General features: G+C 56.2%; 1 protein-coding gene across 2 annotated transcripts; it reads right to left on the bottom strand.

The window, feature by feature from the left end:
• Positions 1–684: 684 nt before the first annotated feature.
• TMEM106A (transmembrane protein 106A) lies at positions 685–20,278 on the bottom strand. Of its 2 annotated transcripts, none has more exons than XM_054014095.1 (8): positions 20,168–20,278; positions 7,827–8,066; positions 7,314–7,377; positions 6,650–6,809; positions 5,924–6,064; positions 5,412–5,455; positions 4,423–4,476; positions 685–2,652 (listed from the first exon to the last, which is right to left on the bottom strand). In XM_054014095.1, the coding sequence occupies exons 2-8, from the start codon at positions 8,044–8,046 to the stop codon at positions 2,532–2,534; spliced, it is 804 nt and encodes a 267-aa protein (XP_053870070.1). In that variant the 5' UTR covers positions 8,047–8,066; positions 20,168–20,278; the 3' UTR covers positions 685–2,531. The 2 variants fall into 2 exon arrangements, with proteins under 2 accessions (XP_053870070.1, XP_053870071.1); XM_054014096.1 differs by lacking the exon at positions 20,168–20,278 and adding an exon at positions 13,349–13,538.
• Between the last annotated feature and the right edge of the window lie 1,537 nt (positions 20,279–21,815).

Here is a 21,815-nt window from a genome sequence, read left to right as displayed (position 1 = left end):
ACAAACCCTTTCCCCACAGCAGTCCATTGTAGATACTGAAAATGTTCTAGTTAAGAGGCCAAATTCTAACCCACAGAAACATCAGGCAGCAGAGGATAGTTTTGTGCCTTAGGAACAGGACTGGGAGTTAGGAGATCTAGGTTCTGGTCCCAGCCCTGCTGTTAACTCATTGCATGACTTCAGACAAGTCCCTTTCCTTTCAATTCCTTATCTGTAAAGCTGAAATAGTCACACATCCCTTCCTCATGGGGTGGGTTGTGATGAAAATGCACTGATGTACGGGAGGTGATCAGACACTGAAGAAAGGCCTGTAAATAGAATTTGATCTGTGTGCTGCATTTACAGCTACAGAGAAACTGCCCTGTAGGATGCTGCTATGCACAACCAGCCGATGAGAGCAACTCCTGCCTCAGGCCTCTGGCAGAAAGTAGCTGCAAAACCCTGGGTGTCCCTGGACATTGCTCTCCTGGGAGGGGATGTTCAGCAGGCACCTTCGTGGAGGCCTTGGTTTTCCCATTTAAAACCTCCCCCCTCCCTTTTTAAGCCATAATATGCAGTGACTCCCACTGGCCAGCAGGTGTCACTGTAACGCTATGTGGAGACTGATTTCCCCAGGGAATCAGGTCCCCGCTCAGCATTCCCAGGAGTTGTCCCAGCACAGATCATAAGGAGGAAGCACCACTCTGATTTTACAAAGCCCTTTTTATTTGTGAACAGACTGATGCAGGCATATAACACAGGCACAGCCATGCCAGAGCACAGCCAGCTCTCAACGACTGTGCCGGGGCAGAGACAGCGAGAAGAGAATAGCAGAGCAGGTGCAACAACACCGCGAATACAAACATACAGTGAGAGATGATGGAAAAGGACAAGAGCCAACAGACAAGAGACGCTTTCAGAACACAAGGTGCTTCCTCGCCCCTGCCTCAGGCAGGGAATTAATCCATGGCAACCTTAATGGAACATATAAACGATCAGGAAAAGACACTTAATGATTAACATGCCTCTGCTGAAATGTGCTAGTTTGGGAGCCCTGGAGACTGGACCTTTGGATCCACAGAGCAGGTAGATGAAAGGCAAGCTACAGAACACTGCCCTGCTGGGACCTCTAGGAAGGGCAGGCTCCTTGGAGTCTCTGCCCCTGGGGTAGCACTCAGCAGGGATCTTGTGGACGGTGATTAGTTCTTTGCTGAGGCACAAAGGTTTCCTCTCCCAACTACTCTGATGCATGTTGCTTTTCCCACCATGTCCCATCTGGCTGGAGAGGCGTTTAGGGCGATGTTGGGCTGCTCTGGGTCAGATCATATGCCCAGCAATTTCTATACATCCATCCATCCAGGCAGAATGTGCCAGTCATTAGCAACGCTGGGATCTAAGGAGGGTGCTTATGCCCATGGGTCTAGCAGGCAGTAACGTGAGTGTGCATCCTCTGCCTGAGCTGTTCCTACAGAGAATGAGTCTGTACCGTACAAGGCTCTGGAGAGAGGGTGGAAGCGTGGTCAGGGCTCCTTCCCTCATAGAAAATGCTACAAATAGGTATAAACGGCAACTGTTGTTTCCTGGCATTTGCATGAACAGAGCTTTTCTTATCCAAGTAAGACTCCTGCCACTCATTAAAGTTAAACTCCTTAATACAGGAGCCCACAAGGGAGTGCCCCAGAAAATGGCATGTGCTGTGTGGAGAATGCATGATGGGCCCCTCACCTTCCTCTGCCATCTGGGAAGTAGCAATCCCTCTCCTCCCCGCCTCCATGCTGCAAGGATGCAGCAGAGTTTGATCACTTTGGGTACAAGATAGACCGTGGCCGCTGCATCGAGCTGGACTGCACAACCCTTCATGCGAGACAATCCCTCTGATAGGATTAGGAGAAGTCAGGGACTGAACATACTTACCCAGCCTCCCTCGTAGAGGAACTTGGCCCAACATCCACTACACCACCCTTACCCCTCTCGGTGCAAACCAGGCAGAGTTTTAGCCCATTATTCAGTGCTTGTTATTTAAGAGCCAGAGGTTCTTAGATGTCAGTGCAGTTGGGTTTCTCCCTGCTTCGCAGAGCCGGGGTGTGATTGCTATCCAAGAATCACTAGGGGATGCTCTCCAGCCAAGAGCGCCCACACCACAGGGCACAGGCACAAAAATGTTATTTGGCAGGAGAGCTGATTGGACCAACAGGCAATGCCTCCCCTAGTGCAATAGTGAAATACTGCACAGGACAAGGCAGCTAACAACCTAGCAGAGTTCTCTTAATCAGTTAATACAGCAATTTCCCTATACAGTGTGCACACTCTGCTGATGCCAACCCCCATACAGGATACAAAGGGGAATTGCAAACTCAGAGCAGCGTGTTCCAAGTTCATGAAATTCTTTCAGTCTGTAACCAGGAAACAGCAGCAGACTGAACGTCTCCTCCCAAGGGAGAGCCAAACGTCCTGTTTAAAATCAGTGGCTTGGACGAGAAGCCCCTGGAGTTGCTGTGTCCCTGGTACAACTTGCCTTTGCGACAGAAGAATGTCACCGTCCAGTGACCCCATCATGGTGGGCGGTGGTACAGCGGGTGAGGCAGCGTCGCATTCCCTCTACAGTCCACATACTTGTAGCTCTCAAAAGCCAGCTGCTCCGAGTGGCACAGGTACGAGCAGGTTAGGGTGCCCCTGCAACACACAATAATCCATTTTACTTGAACTATAAAGAGATTTGAAAGCACCAAGCTGGATCTTCTGCTGGGATTTCACTTTTCCTTAAAGTTCCATTGTGGCCTTTCCCAACCACTTGCACAATTTTCGTCTTTCTTACTCTGCAGCGCCAAACCACTCATACCACAAGTCCAAGCCGAGCTGCCCCGTTTCACACATTTGTAGGGGGCTCCCTCAGACCACATTAATTTTTAAGGCAGCATTTAAGCGATCCCCTATCAGCAATCTGCAATGTTCTTCTAACACAGCCTTTAAAGCTGGACCCATACACTTCTACAGCCTCTGCACCTCTGCCTGCTCCTTAAAGGTCATGCCAAACAAACCAAGCACTTGTGTAGTCGAAGCGACAACGTAGCGCGACAGCAGCACATACCTTCCCATTCTGTTTTCAGTGTTACAGCAAAGAACAGTTTGTACCCTACCATGCACCACAGGGCTAACACCACTGGGAAGTGGCACAACACAGAAGAGAGGCAGCAAAGGTCACCTTCTGCCTCCTGCGTGTGACAATGATGGCCAGCAGATAGATGGTGTGACTGCAGGAGCTGTAGCCGCTCGGCCCAGCGCCACTGCAGATATTCACACCATCCTACTTGATACACAGCCCCGTCAACACCAGGTCTCAGTACAGAGGGGATACAGATTGTTTAACTGCTAGAGCAGACGGGCCAAACCATTCTCATCCTAGAATGTACCACAAGGACTTGGCCGCACTATGTCTGAGCCAGTGGTTCTCAACTTATTTACCATTGCGGGCTGCATATGCAGCCCACAATGTGTTATGTGGGCCGTATCCAATACTACCTGTATGGCCCCGAGGATGTCACATGGGCCGCAGCTGAGAGCCGCACTCTAAGCCATGGTTCAAGAACAGCGTTGGAAATGGGTTTGTCGTCACTGCTCCATTGGCCGCCAGACAGAAAACTGCTGTCAATGGCAGGTCAGTTTCTGGGTCATGTTACTGACCAACCCCTGGGAAGGATTGTGTGGGCCCACACTCACTCCCACCTCCGCAGGAGGAGGAGGCAAAGCTTTCTTGGTTTGCCTGGTGTGGGCTGCTCTCACTGGCTCATTCAAAATACAGCACAATTCACGTGCAGTCAAGCTGAGTGCAATGCCTTCAGGCCATCTTCCTGGCCAGGACCTCCTCTGCAGCCAGGCTGTCTGCAGAAGATGGGGCCAGGGCAGGATGTCTGCAGAAGAGAGAATGTGCTTTGTTCCTTCACACCCTGGTGTCTCAGCCATCTGAGCAGCTGGGGTCGTTGTTCAAATGCTGAAGACCTCAAGCACGAGTCTGAGTCACTCTGCCCCAACATGGGGGATGTACAGGATCTATCCTTTGGGGAACAGGCCAAGCTCATTCTCCTCCTGCACCATTCACCCCAGACACAGGTAGAGCTGTTCCCAATGCAGGCAGAAACCGTACCACTGTACAAGTCACCTCACCAACACGCTGGGTTTGCACTGCTGGAGCTCCCTGGGGCTGAAGTCCAGGCATGCTCCTCTGCACCAATAGCTTGGGTGACTTTCCCCTTGAAACTCAAATAACTGTGACACACCCACGCCAGCAGTTGCAAACCTACCTGGGGAAAGACTAATTACAACTTTGAACAGTCTTGGTCTCTGAAAACACTAATACAAAGAGAAATCCAGATCGCTTCAGTGAGGAATGTTTGGGACCACGCAGATCAACAGTGAGTGATTCGCTTTTAACCAAATGCCACTTACTGTATGTGCAGTAGAACGTTGTGGACTTTGATTTTGATCCAGGTGCAGATGTTGCTTAGGAGACAGAAAATAGAGACTTAATTTTGCAGTACAATGTTTTCATCACACAAGACCCGTCCTGCACCACAGAGCAACCCAGGCCTGCGGAGAGAGCGCAAGCTTCTCCGAAGTGCTTCTCCGATCAGGTCTACACTTGGAAGACTTTGTCTATGTGGCTGGACCGATCGGCTTACTTGGCAAAGCACTCCTTGTATGGAGACTGCTTATACTGGCAAACCTTATTCCTTTAAACCTTTAGCTGACAAAACTTATTCCAGCCATGCCCCCGTCTCCTCCTTGAGCAATATAAGCTATTCTGGTGAAAGTGCCATTTTGCCAGTATATCTGCATCTACATTAGGGGCTTTTACTGACGCAGCTAATTTGGTCAGAGATCACAACCTCAACAGAAGTTTGTAGTGTAGACCTGACACCCTTCCTGCAAATGCATCAAGCAGAACAAGATGGGAGAATTCACATTCCAGCAACACCTGACATCTCCCCACCATGGGCAGAGCAGGAAACAGATCGCACAAGATGCCTGTGGAGAATCAGCAAACTGCTCATTCACAGAGATTGGGGGTGGTAAATACACTTAACTGCACACAGATGGACTAATTTGTATCAGGCATTTCCAAACGAGATTTATTAATCTGTGGGGGGGGGGGGTAATTAGATTTGAAAGTGATACAGTCTTGTCAGTTGCAGGCTGGGAAAACATTTAATGCAGAAGAACTAGAAAGGAATGTAAAATGGACATGCTGGGTTTCTGTCCCAACATGATTACATACAGGAAAATCAAAGGGACACATTCTCAGCTGCACTGCAGGGTCAGCTAGAATGAGGCTACCGCCCAAGTTATAAATTTATGCTAGACTGCCCCTTGAGAAAAGCCCAGAAACATTAATGCTACTTACCAGCCAGGAAAGTAAGTCTCTGAGAAATACTTACTAGGTATTATAGTCCCGTATAATACTGGAGACTGCATAATAGATCTGCAAGTAAAACAGACGAGTTAGTTGGAGATTTAGAGAGATTACAGTAACCATGTACAGGTGCAGCCCAGTGAGCCGAGCACAGACAGAATTAAAGATGATCCCATCAATTCCACACAGCTCAGAGCCAGTATTTAAAATCCAATCCACATTGTGTTGGGACCAAGTTACAACATGGCAGATCTCGACAGAGTTACAATACGCAGCATGAACCGGTGCAGGAAACACCCATATGAGACCTCAGCATTCGGTCTTTTGCCTCCCGTGTTTGCTAAGTACTGCCCTGGGCCAGCAAGTGAATGGGCACCTGGAAAGACAGGAATGGGGGGGGGGGGGAGGAGGCAGTGAAGGGACGCTCTGCCCCTGGGGCAATAGAACTACAAGGCGACAGAGAAGGGGACCACTATTTCTCCCCACCCAAAGGGGGCCAGACATTTCGATAGGGCAGCAAGAGGCAGCAGCACCCACCTGGCTGCTGTGCAAAGGGCCGATATTCAGCAGGTACTTCTTGGTGGTTTTCCCTATCACCACGGACAGGTGTAAGACCTCAATGTCCAGTTGGGTGACAGTGACTGGGTAGAAGTTGTTGTTGGTTACATTCAACACGTTCTAAGGAGAGAGACAAACTCAGCCCGAAGCCCTCACACAGCGAGGGTAACGCGTGTGCTGGATTTCCATGCAGTGACCTTGCAGCAGCACACCCCTGCAAACGCCAGTCCTCAGACACTGGCAGCTGAGCCGTGGCAATTCCCCTCTGCTGAGGAGTGTCCCAAGGAAACACCCAACATCGCATTTGGGTGAGAATCACTAGCTCTTTACAGGAGCAAAGCTGCTCACCTGCCCCAGAGCTGCTCTGGGGATCACTTGCCCCCGCTCTGCTCCCTGTGCCGCTGTCATGGCTGGGCTGAAAGCGGAGGAAAGATGCAACACACAGCGACAAAATTCCCAACATTTGTTACGTAGCTCACTTCCACCCAGCAGCACCTCCTGCTCCATCACACACTGCTCCAACATGCCTCATTTCTGACGGGCCACTCCAGTCTTGCCTGCTGTCCCACTATGTGCACACAGCTCTGCCACCGAGCTCACTACTGACCTGCCGCGCTATCCTCAAGGCTTAGAAGTGAGCCAAGCTATGGACTGAGAATGAGATATGAGCTCAATGTCACCGTACGCGCTGCACTGAGAACTCACTGTCATGTTGAGATTGATACTGAGAACGGTGGAATTAAAGGCAATGGAGGAGGCATTCAGCCCTGCGGGCTGCACAGCAATGGAGCGAGGGAACAGGAAGAATATGATGAGAGATGACATCAGCAGGCAAATCGTCACGGCAAGGGACACATAGAGCTTCCTGCAAGACAGCATCAAAGGATCATAACTCACCTGGTCCAGCCCTGTCCTGCAGCCCTGACTCTACAGGGTTGGACAAGCACAGGGTGGCATGAGTGCCAGCTCAGACACAGTAAGCACCAAGACATGAGGGCCTGCAAAGGGATTGTGCAGTAGTGGCAGCACATTCACGTTGGGGCCAGGAGGGGGTGGGTTTCAGACCCAGAAACATGCTGCTTGTCACTGCTGGAAGTCAGCAGTCCCACATGGCCCTTTTCAAACAGAACTAGGCCAGAATCCCAGCCCACAGTCCCTCCTGCATCAAGAAGTGCTACTACAGCCCACTGCCAACACAGAACAGATGCCCTGCAGGCATCAAACCCACTGCAGCTCGGGGCCCAACGAGCAACGAAGCTTTTAAATGAACCTCTGCAAACAGATTCCTCCTGTAATGCTGCGCCCCCCAGCTGCACCCATTTAAACGCAGCCAGAGCATTAAAAGAACAAGGGAGAAACAGGACTTTACGTTCGTCTGGGCTTCAGCCTCTGGTCACCGTATGGAATCAGAGCCACCAACTGCTTCTCCTGCTCTGAAAGACAGAAGATAAGAGGCGCAGGTCAGAAGAGATGCATCGCACTGGGTGCAGTAGTGAACAGGGCACATCAGGCTGCAGTTTAGGGTCCATCAGCATTCTCGTTACAAATGCTGCCCCATTCAGAGGGATGCAGGGGTCTAACTCAAATAACCCTTGTTGGCTTCGGCCAAGCACAGAGACAGACTGAGCTTTGCTAACTTGGGGCTGCACGGATACCTTCCAACAGCCCCAGGTCTTGCACTGATTAACGCAAGATGGAGCCGATTGCAGGCTCTCTCTTTAGTACAGAGATGGAGCCTGCAGGTCACAGCATGCAATGCTCCATCATGACTGGTGTTCCATAGGACGCACAGCTGAGCGAGACGCAACAAGCAGAGGTCTGTTTGGTGAAGTGCCTGGAAAGGCTGGAAACCACTGACCAAGCACACACAAGAACCACCTACCCCTGGGGATCCTTCCCGTTCCCTGGCACGTTGGGCAGTTGATACAGCCCCGACTCACAGTGCCCACACAGGGCATGCAGGATGCGGCAGAGTCTCCTCCATTGATAGTGCCATAATTGGTGACTTCATCCTCATCAGCCGATTTCCTGCGCAGAATCGATTTCCCTCCCCTCTCCTTCTGGTCGGAGACCTTCCAGAACTGGGAGAACGTTTCGCCCATAGTTGAAAGAGAATTTTTCACTAGATCCAAAACCAAAAAACATTCCAGAAAAAAGTCTCTTTATTAATCAGTCCTGCTAACTCTTGTGTTTTTAATAGCAAATATTGCAGTAGTTGGAGTACTTCCTGAAACCCCACCTCCTGGAGTCATGGGAATGTGTCAGAATCTCAACTTTCAATTTAAAAAAATTAAAAGTAAGTTTTTTCTAGCCCTAGTGGTTACAGGGAAGAAACTTGACTCGAGCGTGAGCTAATGGCTACAAAACCAGAAGGTAAATAAAAAGAACCCCATGTGTTTTGGTTTTTCCAATCTCATTAGTTTTGGAGGTCTGACTCATGATTTTTTGAATTCTAGGGGGTGGCAGCATCACTGCAAAAATCTACAAGTAACAATTCCAAGGTTCTTTTCCTATGGCAGATCACTCACCCGATTGGCAGCAAAAATACTGGGCACACACACACGCATGCGCTCACTTTTGAATGCATCAACCCCTCACCAAACTTAACCTTACTAAACAGATGCCTAATTAAAATCAGATCAGCGTTTGTCTCTCCCCTTTAGTTTAAACCAAAATGACTTCTCAGATCCTCTTCCTGGCTCACTGCAGCCCCTTGCAATCAGAAACTGGTGAATCAGCTGTCAGAATGAGCCCACAGCCAGGCTTATTATTAAAGAGAGTTTGCAACAAAAGAAGAAAAATAGCAGAAGTGAAAGAACAATATTCTACCACCAGACCATGTGAATGCAGCTTCCTCCATGATGTCAGCTGCCAGCAGAAAGGGGCGAGGATTGCTCTCTAGTCTAGGCAGCCTTGCTTTAATGACAGAGAGACAGGCTTCTTCTCAACAGAAAGGGCCTAAAGGATGACTAATTGCACTCACCGAGAAGGTTGAGAGGCTGGACGTAAAGAACCACTCTTGTTTCTTGCTTGAAACGCGCTGGAGAAAAGAACTTGGGGATGTGGGGTGCAACACCCACGGACACATCCAAACCTCTCCTTTAGTCCCCAGACCTCAGAGACCAGCGCTGCTGAGAGCTCAGCATCAGAGTCTCAGCAAACTCCGCTTATATTTACCAGGTGGAGGCAAGCAGGGATATTCCTGGATATTCGCGGACGATACCAAACTGGGAGGGATTGCAACTACTTTGGAGGACAGGGTCATAATTCAAAATGATCTGGACAAATTGGAGAAATGGTCTGAGTTAAACAGGATGAAGTTTAACAAAGACAAATGCAAAGTGCTCCACTTAGGAAGGAAAAATCAATTTCACACATACAGAATGGGAAAAGACGGTCTAGGAAGGAGTACGGCAGAAAGGGATCTAGGGGTTATAGTGGACCACAAGCTAAATATGAGTCAACAGTGTGATGCTGTTGCAAAAAAAGCAAACATGATTCTGGGATGCATTAACAGGTGTGTTGTGAGCAAGACACGAGAAGTCATTCTTCCGCTCTACTCTGCTCTGGTTAGGCCTCAGCTGGAGTATTGTGTCCAGTTCTGGGCGCCGCATTTTAAAAAAGATGTGGAGAAACTGGAAAGGGTCCAAAGAAGAGCAACAAGAATGATTAAAGGTCTTGAGAACATGACCTATGAAGGAAGGCTGAAAGAATTGGGTTTGTTTAGTTTGGAAAAGAGAAGACTGAGAGGGGACATGATAGCAGTTTTCAGGTATATAAAAGGGTGTCATAAGGAGGAGGGAGAGAACTTGTTCACCTTAGCCTCTAAGGATAGAACCAGAAACAATGGGTTTAAACTGCAGCAAGGGAGGTCTAGATTGGACATTAGGAAAAAGTTCCTAACTGTCAGGGTGGTTAAACACTGGAACAAATTGCCTAGGGAGGTTGTGGAATCTCCGTCTCTGGAGATATTTAAGAGTAGGTTAGATAAATGTCTATTAGGGATGGTCTAGGCAGTATTTGGTCCTGCCATGCGGGCAGGGGACTGGACTCGATGACCTCTCGAGGTCCCTTCCAGTCCTATAATCTATGAATCTATGAATAAAGGAAGCCTCTGGACTTCATTCAAGTAAGGAGGTAAGATAATCAACAGTGCTGCAGTGGTTTGATCACAAGGGGATCTCCCCACAGCAGCTCCCTGAGACCCCATTTGCTGAGTTACTGCATCCACTGAGCACCCAACCCTTTTGCAGTCCTGCACTTTGGAAGGTTGCAGGGGAGAACATGGGCCCTGAGACCGGAAAGATTCCAGTGACTCTGCGATTTTTGATCCCAGGCTTTTCTACGAAGGACCCATCCCTTAGCTCTGCAGCGTCTTTTGGAAAGCTAGGCTGTGGTTCTCAAACCTCATTGCACCATGACCCCCTTCTGCCAACAAAAATTACTATGCGACTCCAGGTGGGAGGGGGCCAGAGCCTGAGCCCCCCCACCCTGGGCTGAGTTGGGGGGGGGCAGAGCCCTGCTGCCCCAGGCTCAAGCCCTCCAGCTTCAGCCCCAAGCGGTGGGGCCAGCGAGTGTAACGCTGGCCCTGGTGACCCCATTAAAATGGGGTCACAACCCAGAGTTTGAGAACTGCTGAGCTAGAGGCTTTAAAGATTCCTCTGGCCAATTCGGTCTCAGCCTCTTACCCTTGCAAATTTCCCCCTATTAATACTTGGACTTTGTTTTCCTGTTCCAGGAGTAAAAAATGAGGAGGAGGAATTAAAGAGCTGGTTTTTCATCAACTAGGACAAAAGACTACAGGGGCTGGGAAACCCCTGCTGATGTCAAGGGAAAGCCAAGCATAAGATTAACCCTTTCCTTTGCTGATTTGCAGTACATTAGAACAGCACTCTTAGCTGTGACTTTCATTCCCAGTATAAAATCGCTCTTATATGCTTAACCCCTGAGGGAGAGAGCTTGGGCTGGTGTGGTTTGCAAGATACAAAAAGATGGTCTAATAACGTATGTAGATAATCTGGGTGCTGGGAAGAAGCCGCACTGACTGTGTAACTATTATTATTTATACAGCACCATGTGCATGCATGGCACTTTACAAACAAGAAAAGAGCAACTCCTTGATCAAAGAACAAAACACATTTGAAGGATGGTGCTGGAAGCTGATAAACGAGTATCATTTCCAAAGGCCCAAAGGACTGACAACTTGCTGCCTATCACAACAGACAAGTGCATCACTAGTGATGCTGCATGCAAATGCTAGGCCAAAGGGGCAGGAAGGCTTTGCTTGTTAAAAGCAGCAACCTGGGGTGGAGTTAGTGAAGGCAGCTCTAGAAAATAATAAATGGAAGAAAGGGGAAGCTGATGGTAATGTATATAAATTAGAACTAAGGAACTGTAGAAAATCCATAAGGGAAGCACAAGGAGAAATCTATGGCCAGCAGAGTTAAGGATAGTAAGAAGTTTTTTAAAATATATTAGCAAAAAGAATCCTGACAATGGTATTGGTCAATTGCTAGATGGAAACAGTAAAACTCAGTAATAATGCAGAAAAGGCAGAAGTGTTGGATAAATATTTCTGTTCTGTATTTGGGGGGGAGGGGACGACGACAAATGGTGCAGTCTCTTCCTAGAGTGATGATAACACTTTTCATTCCAGTAATATCTCTGGAGGATGTTAAACAGAATCTACTAAAATCAGAGATTTTTAAATCAGCAGGTCCAGATGACTTACTCCCAAGAGTTTTAAAAGAGCTGCTGAGGAGCTCTCTGGACTGTTAATGATGATTTTCAGTAAGTCTTGGAGCACCAGGGAAGTTCCAGAAGACTGGAAGAAAGCTAATGTTGTGCCATTTTTAAAAACAGTAAATGGGATGACTTGGCTAATTACAGGCTTGTCAATCTCACATAGATCCTGGGCAAGATAATGGAGCTGCTGATATGGGACTCAATTAATAAAGATTTAAAGGAGGTAATGTAATTAATGCCAGTCACTAGGGGTTTAGAAAATAGATCCTGTCAAACTAACTTGGTATTTTTTTTTTTGACAAGATGACAAGTTTGGTAGATAAAGGTAACAGTGTTAACGTAGTATACGTAGACTTCTGCAAGGTGTTTGGCTTGGTATCACATGACATTTTGATTAAAAAAATCTAACTATAAAATTAACACAGCACATCACATGGATTAAAAACTGGTTAACTGGTAGATTTCAAAATGTGAATGTAAACTGAATCATTATCAAGCAGGTGTGTTTCCCGCAGGGCTTTGGAGCGGAGCAGCTCCGGAGCAGTGGAGCTGCAGGTTTTTGCCTGGAGCTGGAGCGGAGCCAGAGCACAGCTCCAAAGCCCCGGACTCCCATGGGGTCCTACAGAGACTGATTTTCTGCCCTAAGCTATTTAACATTTTTATCAATGACCTGGAAGAAAACAAAAGATAATCACTGATTAAGTTATTTACCAAAAATTGGGAGAGTGGTAAATAATGAAGTGGGTAAATCACTGATTTAGATCGCTTGGCCAACTGGGTGAAAGCAAACAATGCGTTTTAATACAGATAAATGGAAATGCATCCATCTGGAAACAAAGAACGTAGGCCATTCTAACAGGATGGGGGACTATATGCTGGAGAGCAGTAACTGAAAAATATCTGGGGAGGCATCATGCTGGACTGCTGCTGGAATACTGTATCCAGGTTTGATGCCCACAATTCAAGGACATTGATAAACTGGAGAGGGTTCAGAGAAGAGCCACGAGAATAATTAAAAGACTGGAAATGCTGCCTTACAATGACAGACTCAAGCAGCTCATTATTCAGCTTAACGAAGAGCAGGTTGAGGGGTGACTCGATTACCGTCTAGAAGAACTTACACTGGAACAGAAATTTGATAATGGGCTCTTCCATCTAGCAGACAAAGGTCTAACATGATCCAATGGCTGGAAGTTGAAGCTAGACAAACTCAGCCTGGAAATAAGGTGTGTGTTGTTAACAGAGAGGATAATTCGCCACTGGAACAATTTAGCAAAGGTTGGTGTGGATTCTTCATCACTGACCATTTTTAAACAGAGACTGGATATTTTTCTAGAAGATCTGCTCTAGGAATTATTGTGGGGCAGGTCTCTGCCCTGCGTTATGCAGGAGATCAGACCAGATGGTCACGGTGTTCCCTTCTGGCCTTGGAATCTATAGATTACTGGCCTCCAATCGGTACAGCAGAAGCCCCATAGGAGGCAACACTGCTTCCCCAAGAGGGAGATTGTGTCTGGGTTTGGGAACTTCTACCATGATTTCTGTTCAATTCTCTCAGTCACACGGGGTTTCCTCGGGATGGGCAGCAAAGGGGTTTGAGCTACAGGCTGGTTTGGCAGGGATGACACAGCTCTAGACATCCAAGGGTGCCATTCTCACCTCTGCAGTGCCTACTAAACACGCTGCCATTCGCTTGCCTGGTTAGTACTGAACGTCTGCCCCGCCATTTGCAATAGTACAGTCCTGTAGGCCGCACCAGCACCTGTGCCATTCGCTCCTCTGTTCCACTGTGGTGTTTGTGAGCTTGCACCAGTGGCTAGGAAGGAGCAGGACCCCTTTTCACAGGCGCCTATGGGGTGGGGTGGGGGGGGTTGCATGAGATTTTTCAAGCTCAGCCCTTTTATTCGTGACATGTTTCTTGCTGACAGGGCTCATCGGTTTCCTGCTTCATTAGGAGCCAGTTTCAGTGTTTTCAAATAGAGCTATGTCATTTCCTACAGGCTCTATGGGGTGAGGGGAGGAGGTAACAGATTTGGATTTATCTGGCAGGGATCCCCCACTGCTGGCTCTGTGCCTGGGGAACAGGACACCAGTGTATTGGAGGCAGGAGGTGCCAGGACAAGGGGAGCAAGTTACAAGTATTGGGGAGGGTGTGGGGGCAAGGTTCCTCCATGGCTAGCTCTGGACACAGGGCAGGGGGTGGCTGGGCCTTGGCATGTCTGTAGAAGGGAGCTGGGAGTACAGTTCTGGGTGATGGGGTCCCCCACACGGGGCAGGGCCCCCGTGGCTGGCTGGGGGTGTCTGTGGAAGGGAACTGGGGGTACAGGGAACAGGGGGCAGTGCTGGGGTCCCCCACACGGGGCAGGGCCCCCATGGCTGGCTGGGGGTGTCTGTGGAAGGGAGTTGGGGGTACAGGGAACAGGGTAGTGCTAGGGTCCCCCACACAGGGCAGGGCCCCCCTGGCTGGCTGGCTGGGGGTGTCTGCAGAAGGGACTGGAGGTACATGTAACAGGGGGCAGTGCTGGGGTCCCCCACACAGGGCAGGGCCCCCATGGCTGGCTGGGGGTGTCTGTGGAAAGGAGCTGGGGGGACAGTGCTGGGGTCCCCCACACGGGGCAGGGCCCCCCAAGGCTGGCTGGGGGTGTCTGTGGAAAGGAGCTGGGGGGACAGTGCTGGGGTCCCCAACATGGGGCAGGGCCCCCATGGCTGGCTGGGGGTGGCTGTGGAAGGGAGCTGGGGGGACAGGGAACGGGGGGCGATGCTGGGGTCCCCCACACAGGGCAGGGCCCCCATGGCTGGCTGGGGGTGGCTGTGGAAGGGAGCTGGGGGTACAGGGAACGGGGGGGAGTGCTGGGGTCCCCCACACAGGGCAGGGCCCCGTGGCTGGCTGGGGGTGGCTGTGGAAGGGAGCTGGGGGTACAGGGGGCGGTGCTGGGGTGCCCCACACAGGGCAGGGCCCCCATGGCTGGCTGGGGGTGTCTGTGGAAGGGAGCTGGGGGGACAGGGAACGGGGGGCGGTGCTGAGGGCCCCATGGCTGGCTGGGGGTGGCTGTGGAAAGGAGCTGGGGGGACAGGGAACGGGGGGCGGTGCTGGGGTCCCCCACACGGGGCAGGGCCCCCCAAGGCTGGCTGGGGGTGTCTGTGGAAGGGAGCTGGGGGGACAGGGAACGGGGGGCAGTGCTGGGGTCCCCCACACAGGGCAGAGCCCCGTGGCTGGCTGGGGGTGTCTGTGGAAAGGAGCTGGGGGGACAGGGAACAGGGGGCGGTGCTGGGGTCCCCCACACAGGGCAGGGCCCCATGGCTGGCTGGGGGTGGCTGTGGAAGGGAGTTGGGGGGACAGGGAACGGGGGGCGGTGCTGGGGTCCCCCACACGGGGCAGGGCCCCATGGCTGGCTGGGGGTGTCTGTGGAAGGGAGCTGGGGGGACAGGGAACGGGGGGCGGTGCTGGGGTCCCCCACACGGGCCAGGGCCCCCCATGGCTGGCTGGGGGTGTCTGTGGAAGGGAGCTGGGGGGACAGGGAACGGGGGGCGGTGCTGGGGTCCCCCACACGGGGCAGGGCCCCATGGCTGGCTGGGGGTGTCTGTGGAAGGGAGCTGGGGGGACAGGGAACGGGGGGCGGTGCTGGGGTCCCCCACACAGGGCAGGCCCCCCATGGCTGGCTGGGGGTGGCTGTGGAAGGGAGCTGGGGGGACAGGGAACGGGGGGCGGTGCTGGGGTCCCCCACACGGGGCAGGGCCCCATGGCTGGCTGGGGGTGTCTGTGGAAGGGAGTTGGGGGGACAGGGAACGGGGGCGGTGCTGGGGTCCCCCACACGGGGCAGGGCCCCATGGCTGGCTGGGGGTGTCTGTGGAAGGGAGCTGGGGGGACAGGGAACGGGGGGCAGTGCTGGGGTCCCCCACACAGGGCAGGGCCCCGTGGCTGGCTGGGGGTGGCTGTGGAAGGGAGCTGGGGGGACAGGGAACGGGGGGCGGTGCTGGGGTCCCCCACACAGGGCAGGGCCCCATGGCTGGCTGGGGGTGTCTGTGGAAGGGAGCTGGGGGTACAGGGAACGGGGGGGAGTGCTGGGGTCCCCCACACAGGGCAGGGCCCCGTGGCTGGCTGGGGGTGGCTGTGGAAGGGAGCTGGGGGTACAGGGGGCGGTGCTGGGGTGCCCCACACAGGGCAGGGCCCCCATGGCTGGCTGGGGGTGTCTGTGGAAGGGAGCTGGGGGGACAGGGAACGGGGGGCGATGCTGGGGTCCCCCACACAGGGCAGGGCCCCCATGGCTGGCTGGGGGTGGCTGTGGAAGGGAGCTGGGGGTACAGGGAACGGGGGGGAGTGCTGGGGTCCCCCACACAGGGCAGGGCCCCGTGGCTGGCTGGGGGTGGCTGTGGAAGGGAGCTGGGGGTACAGGGGGCGGTGCTGGGGTGCCCCACACAGGGCAGGGCCCCCATGGCTGGCTGGGGGTGTCTGTGGAAGGGAGCTGGGGGGACAGGGAACGGGGGGCGGTGCTGAGGGCCCCATGGCTGGCTGGGGGTGGCTGTGGAAAGGAGCTGGGGGGACAGGGAACGGGGGGCGGTGCTGGGGTCCCCCACACGGGGCAGGGCCCCCCAAGGCTGGCTGGGGGTGTCTGTGGAAGGGAGCTGGGGGGACAGGGAACGGGGGGCAGTGCTGGGGTCCCCCACACAGGGCAGAGCCCCGTGGCTGGCTGGGGGTGTCTGTGGAAAGGAGCTGGGGGGACAGGGAACAGGGGGCGGTGCTGGGGTCCCCCACACAGGGCAGGGCCCCATGGCTGGCTGGGGGTGGCTGTGGAAGGGAGTTGGGGGGACAGGGAACGGGGGGCGGTGCTGGGGTCCCCCACACGGGGCAGGGCCCCATGGCTGGCTGGGGGTGTCTGTGGAAGGGAGCTGGGGGGACAGGGAACGGGGGGGCGGTGCTGGGGTCCCCCACACGGGCCAGGGCCCCCCATGGCTGGCTGGGGGTGTCTGTGGAAGGGAGCTGGGGGGACAGGGAACGGGGGGCGGTGCTGGGGTCCCCCACACGGGGCAGGGCCCCATGGCTGGCTGGGGGTGTCTGTGGAAGGGAGCTGGGGGGACAGGGAACGGGGGGCGGTGCTGGGGTCCCCCACACAGGGCAGGCCCCCCATGGCTGGCTGGGGGTGGCTGTGGAAGGGAGCTGGGGGGACAGGGAACGGGGGGCGGTGCTGGGGTCCCCCACACGGGGCAGGGCCCCATGGCTGGCTGGGGGTGTCTGTGGAAGGGAGTTGGGGGGACAGGGAACGGGGGCGGTGCTGGGGTCCCCCACACGGGGCAGGGCCCCATGGCTGGCTGGGGGTGTCTGTGGAAGGGAGCTGGGGGGACAGGGAACGGGGGGCGGTGCTGGGGTCCCCCACACAGGGCAGGCCCCCCATGGCTGGCTGGGGGTGGCTGTGGAAGGGAGCTGGGGGGACAGGGAACGGGGGGCGGTGCTGGGGTCCCCCACACGGGGCAGGGCCCCCCAAGGCTGGCTGGGGGTGGCTGTGGAAGGGAGCTGGGGGGACAGGGAACGGGGGGCGGTGCTGGGGTCCCCCACACGGGGCAGGGCCCCCCCTGGCTGGCTGGGGGTGTCTGTGGAAGGGAGCTGGGGGTACAGGGAACGGGGGGGAGTGCTGGGGTCCCCCACACAGGGCAGGGCCCCGTGGCTGGCTGGGGGTGGCTGTGGAAGGGAGCTGGGGGTACAGGGGGCGGTGCTGGGGTGCCCCACACAGGGCAGGGCCCCCATGGCTGGCTGGGGGTGTCTGTGGAAGGGAGCTGGGGGGACAGGGAACGGGGGGCGATGCTGGGGTCCCCCACACAGGGCAGGGCCCCCATGGCTGGCTGGGGGTGGCTGTGGAAGGGAGCTGGGGGTACAGGGAACGGGGGGGAGTGCTGGGGTCCCCCACACAGGGCAGGGCCCCGTGGCTGGCTGGGGGTGGCTGTGGAAGGGAGCTGGGGGTACAGGGGGCGGTGCTGGGGTGCCCCACACAGGGCAGGGCCCCCATGGCTGGCTGGGGGTGTCTGTGGAAGGGAGCTGGGGGGACAGGGAACGGGGGGCGGTGCTGAGGGCCCCATGGCTGGCTGGGGGTGGCTGTGGAAAGGAGCTGGGGGGACAGGGAACGGGGGGCGGTGCTGGGGTCCCCCACACGGGGCAGGGCCCCCCAAGGCTGGCTGGGGGTGTCTGTGGAAGGGAGCTGGGGGGACAGGGAACGGGGGGCAGTGCTGGGGTCCCCCACACAGGGCAGAGCCCCGTGGCTGGCTGGGGGTGTCTGTGGAAAGGAGCTGGGGGGACAGGGAACAGGGGGCGGTGCTGGGGTCCCCCACACAGGGCAGGGCCCCATGGCTGGCTGGGGGTGGCTGTGGAAGGGAGTTGGGGGGACAGGGAACGGGGGGCGGTGCTGGGGTCCCCCACACGGGGCAGGGCCCCATGGCTGGCTGGGGGTGTCTGTGGAAGGGAGCTGGGGGGACAGGGAACGGGGGGCGGTGCTGGGGTCCCCCACACGGGCCAGGGCCCCCCATGGCTGGCTGGGGGTGTCTGTGGAAGGGAGCTGGGGGGACAGGGAACGGGGGGCGGTGCTGGGGTCCCCCACACGGGGCAGGGCCCCATGGCTGGCTGGGGGTGTCTGTGGAAGGGAGCTGGGGGGACAGGGAACGGGGGCGGTGCTGGGGTCCCCCACACGGGGCAGGGCCCCATGGCTGGCTGGGGGTGTCTGTGGAAGGGAGCTGGGGGGACAGGGAACGGGGGGCGGTGCTGGGGTCCCCCACACAGGGCAGGCCCCCCATGGCTGGCTGGGGGTGGCTGTGGAAGGGAGCTGGGGGGACAGGGAACGGGGGGCGGTGCTGGGGTCCCCCACACGGGGCAGGGCCCCCCAAGGCTGGCTGGGGGTGGCTGTGGAAGGGAGCTGGGGGGACAGGGAACGGGGGGCGGTGCTGGGGTCCCCCACACGGGGCAGGGCCCCCCATGGCTGGCTGGGGGTGTCTGTGGAAGGGAGTTGGGGGGACAGGGAACGGGGGCGGTGCTGGGGTCCCCCACACGGGGCAGGGCCCCATGGCTGGCTGGGGGTGTCTGTGGAAGGGAGCTGGGGGGACAGGGAACGGGGGGCGGTGCTGGGGTCCCCCACACAGGGCAGGCCCCCCATGGCTGGCTGGGGGTGGCTGTGGAAGGGAGCTGGGGGGACAGGGAACGGGGGGCGGTGCTGGGGTCCCCCACACGGGGCAGGGCCCCCCAAGGCTGGCTGGGGGTGGCTGTGGAAGGGAGCTGGGGGGACAGGGAACGGGGGGCGGTGCTGGGGTCCCCCACACGGGGCAGGGCCCCCCATGGCTGGCTGGGGGTGGCTGTGGAAGGGAGCTGGGGGGACAGGGAACGGGGGGCGGTGCTGGGGTCCCCCACACGGGGCAGGGCCCCCCATGGCTGGCTGGGGGTGGCTGTGGAAGGGAGTTGGGGGGACAGGGAACGGGGGCGGTGCTGGGGTCCCCCACACGGGGCAGGGCCCCATGGCTGGCTGGGGGTGGCTGTGGAAGGGAGCTGGGGGGACAGGGAATGGGGGGCAGTGCTGGGGTCCCCCACACAGGGCAGGGCCCCATGGCTGGCTGGGGGTGTCTGTGGAAGGGAGCTGGGGGGACAGGGAACGGGGGGCAGTGCTGGGGTCCCCCACACAGGGCAGAGCCCCGTGGCTGGCTGGGGGTGTCTGTGGAAAGGAGCTGGGGGGACAGGGAACAGGGGGCGGTGCTGGGGTCCCCCACACAGGGCAGGGCCCCCATGGCTGGCTGGGGGTGTCTGTGGAAGGGAGCTGGGGGGACAGGGAACGGGGGGCGGTGCTGGGGTCCCCCACACGGGGCAGGCCCCCCATGGCTGGCTGGGGGTGGCTGTGGAAGGGAGCTGGGGGGACAGGGAACGGGGGGCGGTGCTGGGGTCCCCCACACAGGGCAGGCCCCCCATGGCTGGCTGGGGGTGGCTGTGGAAGGGAGCTGGGGGGACAGGGAACGGGGGGCGGTGCTGGGGTCCCCCACACAGGGCAGGCCCCCCATGGCTGGCTGGGGGTGGCTGTGGAAGGGAGTTGGGGGGACAGGGAACGGGGGGCAGTGCTGGGGTCCCCCACACGGGGCAGGGCCCCATGGCTGGCTGGGGGTGTCTGTGGAAGGGAGCTGGGGGGACAGGGAACGGGGGGCGGTGCTGGGGTCCCCCACACGGGGCAGGGCCCCCCATGGCTGGCTGGGGGTGGCTGTGGAAGGGAGCTGGGGGGACAGGGAACGGGGGGCGGTGCTGGGGTCCCCCACACGGGGCAGGGCCCCCCATGGCTGGCTGGGGGTGTCTGTGGAAGGGAGCTGGGGGGACAGGGAACGGGGGGCGGTGCTGGGGTCCCCCACACGGGGCAGGGCCCCCCCTGGCTGGCTGGGACGGAGGCGCGGCCAGTTTCCGGGCGCGGCCGGGTCCCCCCCAGGATCCTCCCCCGCCGCGCGGCCGGCCCGGGCCCGGTCTCTTACCCCGGCGGCGGCTCCTCCAGGCCCGCGGCGGCAGCAGCCGAGCCAGCCCCGCTCGGGGCCGGGCAAAGCGGAACCAAAAGCGCCTCGGCCTGGGGGCGGCCCCGCCCCGGCTCCCCGCCCCGCCGGCAGGTGCAGCCCGCGGGTCCCGCCCAGCGCCCGGCCCGGGGAGCCCGCCACCCGCCACCCGCCACCCGCGGAGCGGGGCCCCGACCCGCCCGGGCCTGCGGGTTTCGATTCCCCCGCGGCCGCAGTTTGCACAGAGACCAGCCAGACCGGGTCCGCCCCAGGGTCCGCCAGCCCCGTGTCCGGTCCGCCCGAGGCCAGTGCCCGGCGCCCCGAGGGGATGAACGGAGCAGGGAATCACCCAGTGACCCATCCCCTGCCGCCCTCCCCAGCTCCTGGCACACCGGGGCCAGGGACACCAGCCTGGCCACTAGCCATGTATCCGCCAGGAATGGATCTAGTTCTTTTTTTAACCCTGTTATAGTCCTGGCCTTCACAACATCCTCTGGCAAGGAGTTCCACAGGTTGACAGTGGGGCTGCTGAGAGCCATTGAACCAAACGGTAAACCCTGCATATAATGGAAACTACTTCAACCCCCGGGGGTGTGGCAGCACCCTCAATTCCAGCATGTATGGCCCATGCATCTAAGCACCCTTTGAAATCCCAGCCCCACCCTTGGATTTTACACAGCAGGAACAGAGCAGCTCTACAGCCCCTCTCAGCCCACTAGTGGGTTTCAGAAGTTTCCTTACACCTATGACCCACTTCCTCATAGATTCTAGGACGGGAAGGGACCTCGAGAGGTCGAGTCCAGTCCCCTGCCCTCATGGGAGGACCAAATACTGTCTAGACCATCCCTGATAGACATTTATCTAACCTACTCTTAAATTTCTCCAGAGATGGAGATTCCACAACCTCTCTAGGCAATTTATTCCACTGTTTAACCCATCAAGTGGGCCCTTTGGAGGTGGAAATGTATTTCTGAGGTTGGGACCAGGGAGCAGTAGGGAAGCATGTCATTCTCCCACACTCCCACAGCAACACCAGGGGTGTTTTTGTGCAGGTGTACAGCAAGCCTGTAGGCTCATCAGTCCACTGCCAGGGATCAAACTGTGCCCTTTAACAGAAAAGAGAAGAAACTTTATGCTTATTTGCAGAATTCTGTACCGTAGCAGAGGGTGGTTTAATATTGATATTACCACCACTGGCAGATTTGGTGCAGACTGCACAAAAATTTCACTGACAGTGGTGTCATAGGAAGATTGATGCTGGCTGAGAGAGGAGGATGTTTCAGGGAAGTTGAAACAGTAATTAGATAGAAAGGAATAATACAAATAAATACCAAATGGATGTTACCTGCCAACACTACAAAAGGATGATAGAGTAGATCAGCACATTTGGGTCCATTATGTGATAATGTAATCCAGCAGGCACAGCTACGATTATGCTATGGCCACAATCACATTTCATTATTTTGGTGTTTAACATTGTCTACACAAAAAGAACAGAAGTACTTGTGGCACCTTAGAGACTAACAAATTTATTAGAGCATAAGCTTTCGTGGACTACAGCCCACTTCTTCGGATGCATTTGTATTATTCCTTTCTATCTAATTACTGTTTCAACTTCTTTTTGCGGATACAG

The sequence above is a fragment of the Malaclemys terrapin genome, chromosome 25, assembly GCF_027887155.1.
Source record: "Malaclemys terrapin pileata isolate rMalTer1 chromosome 25, rMalTer1.hap1, whole genome shotgun sequence".
Classification (NCBI taxonomy): domain Eukaryota; kingdom Metazoa; phylum Chordata; order Testudines; family Emydidae; genus Malaclemys; species Malaclemys terrapin.
The sequence above is the reverse complement of the archived record's forward strand: the minus strand, read 5'-3'. Positions and strand labels throughout refer to the sequence as shown.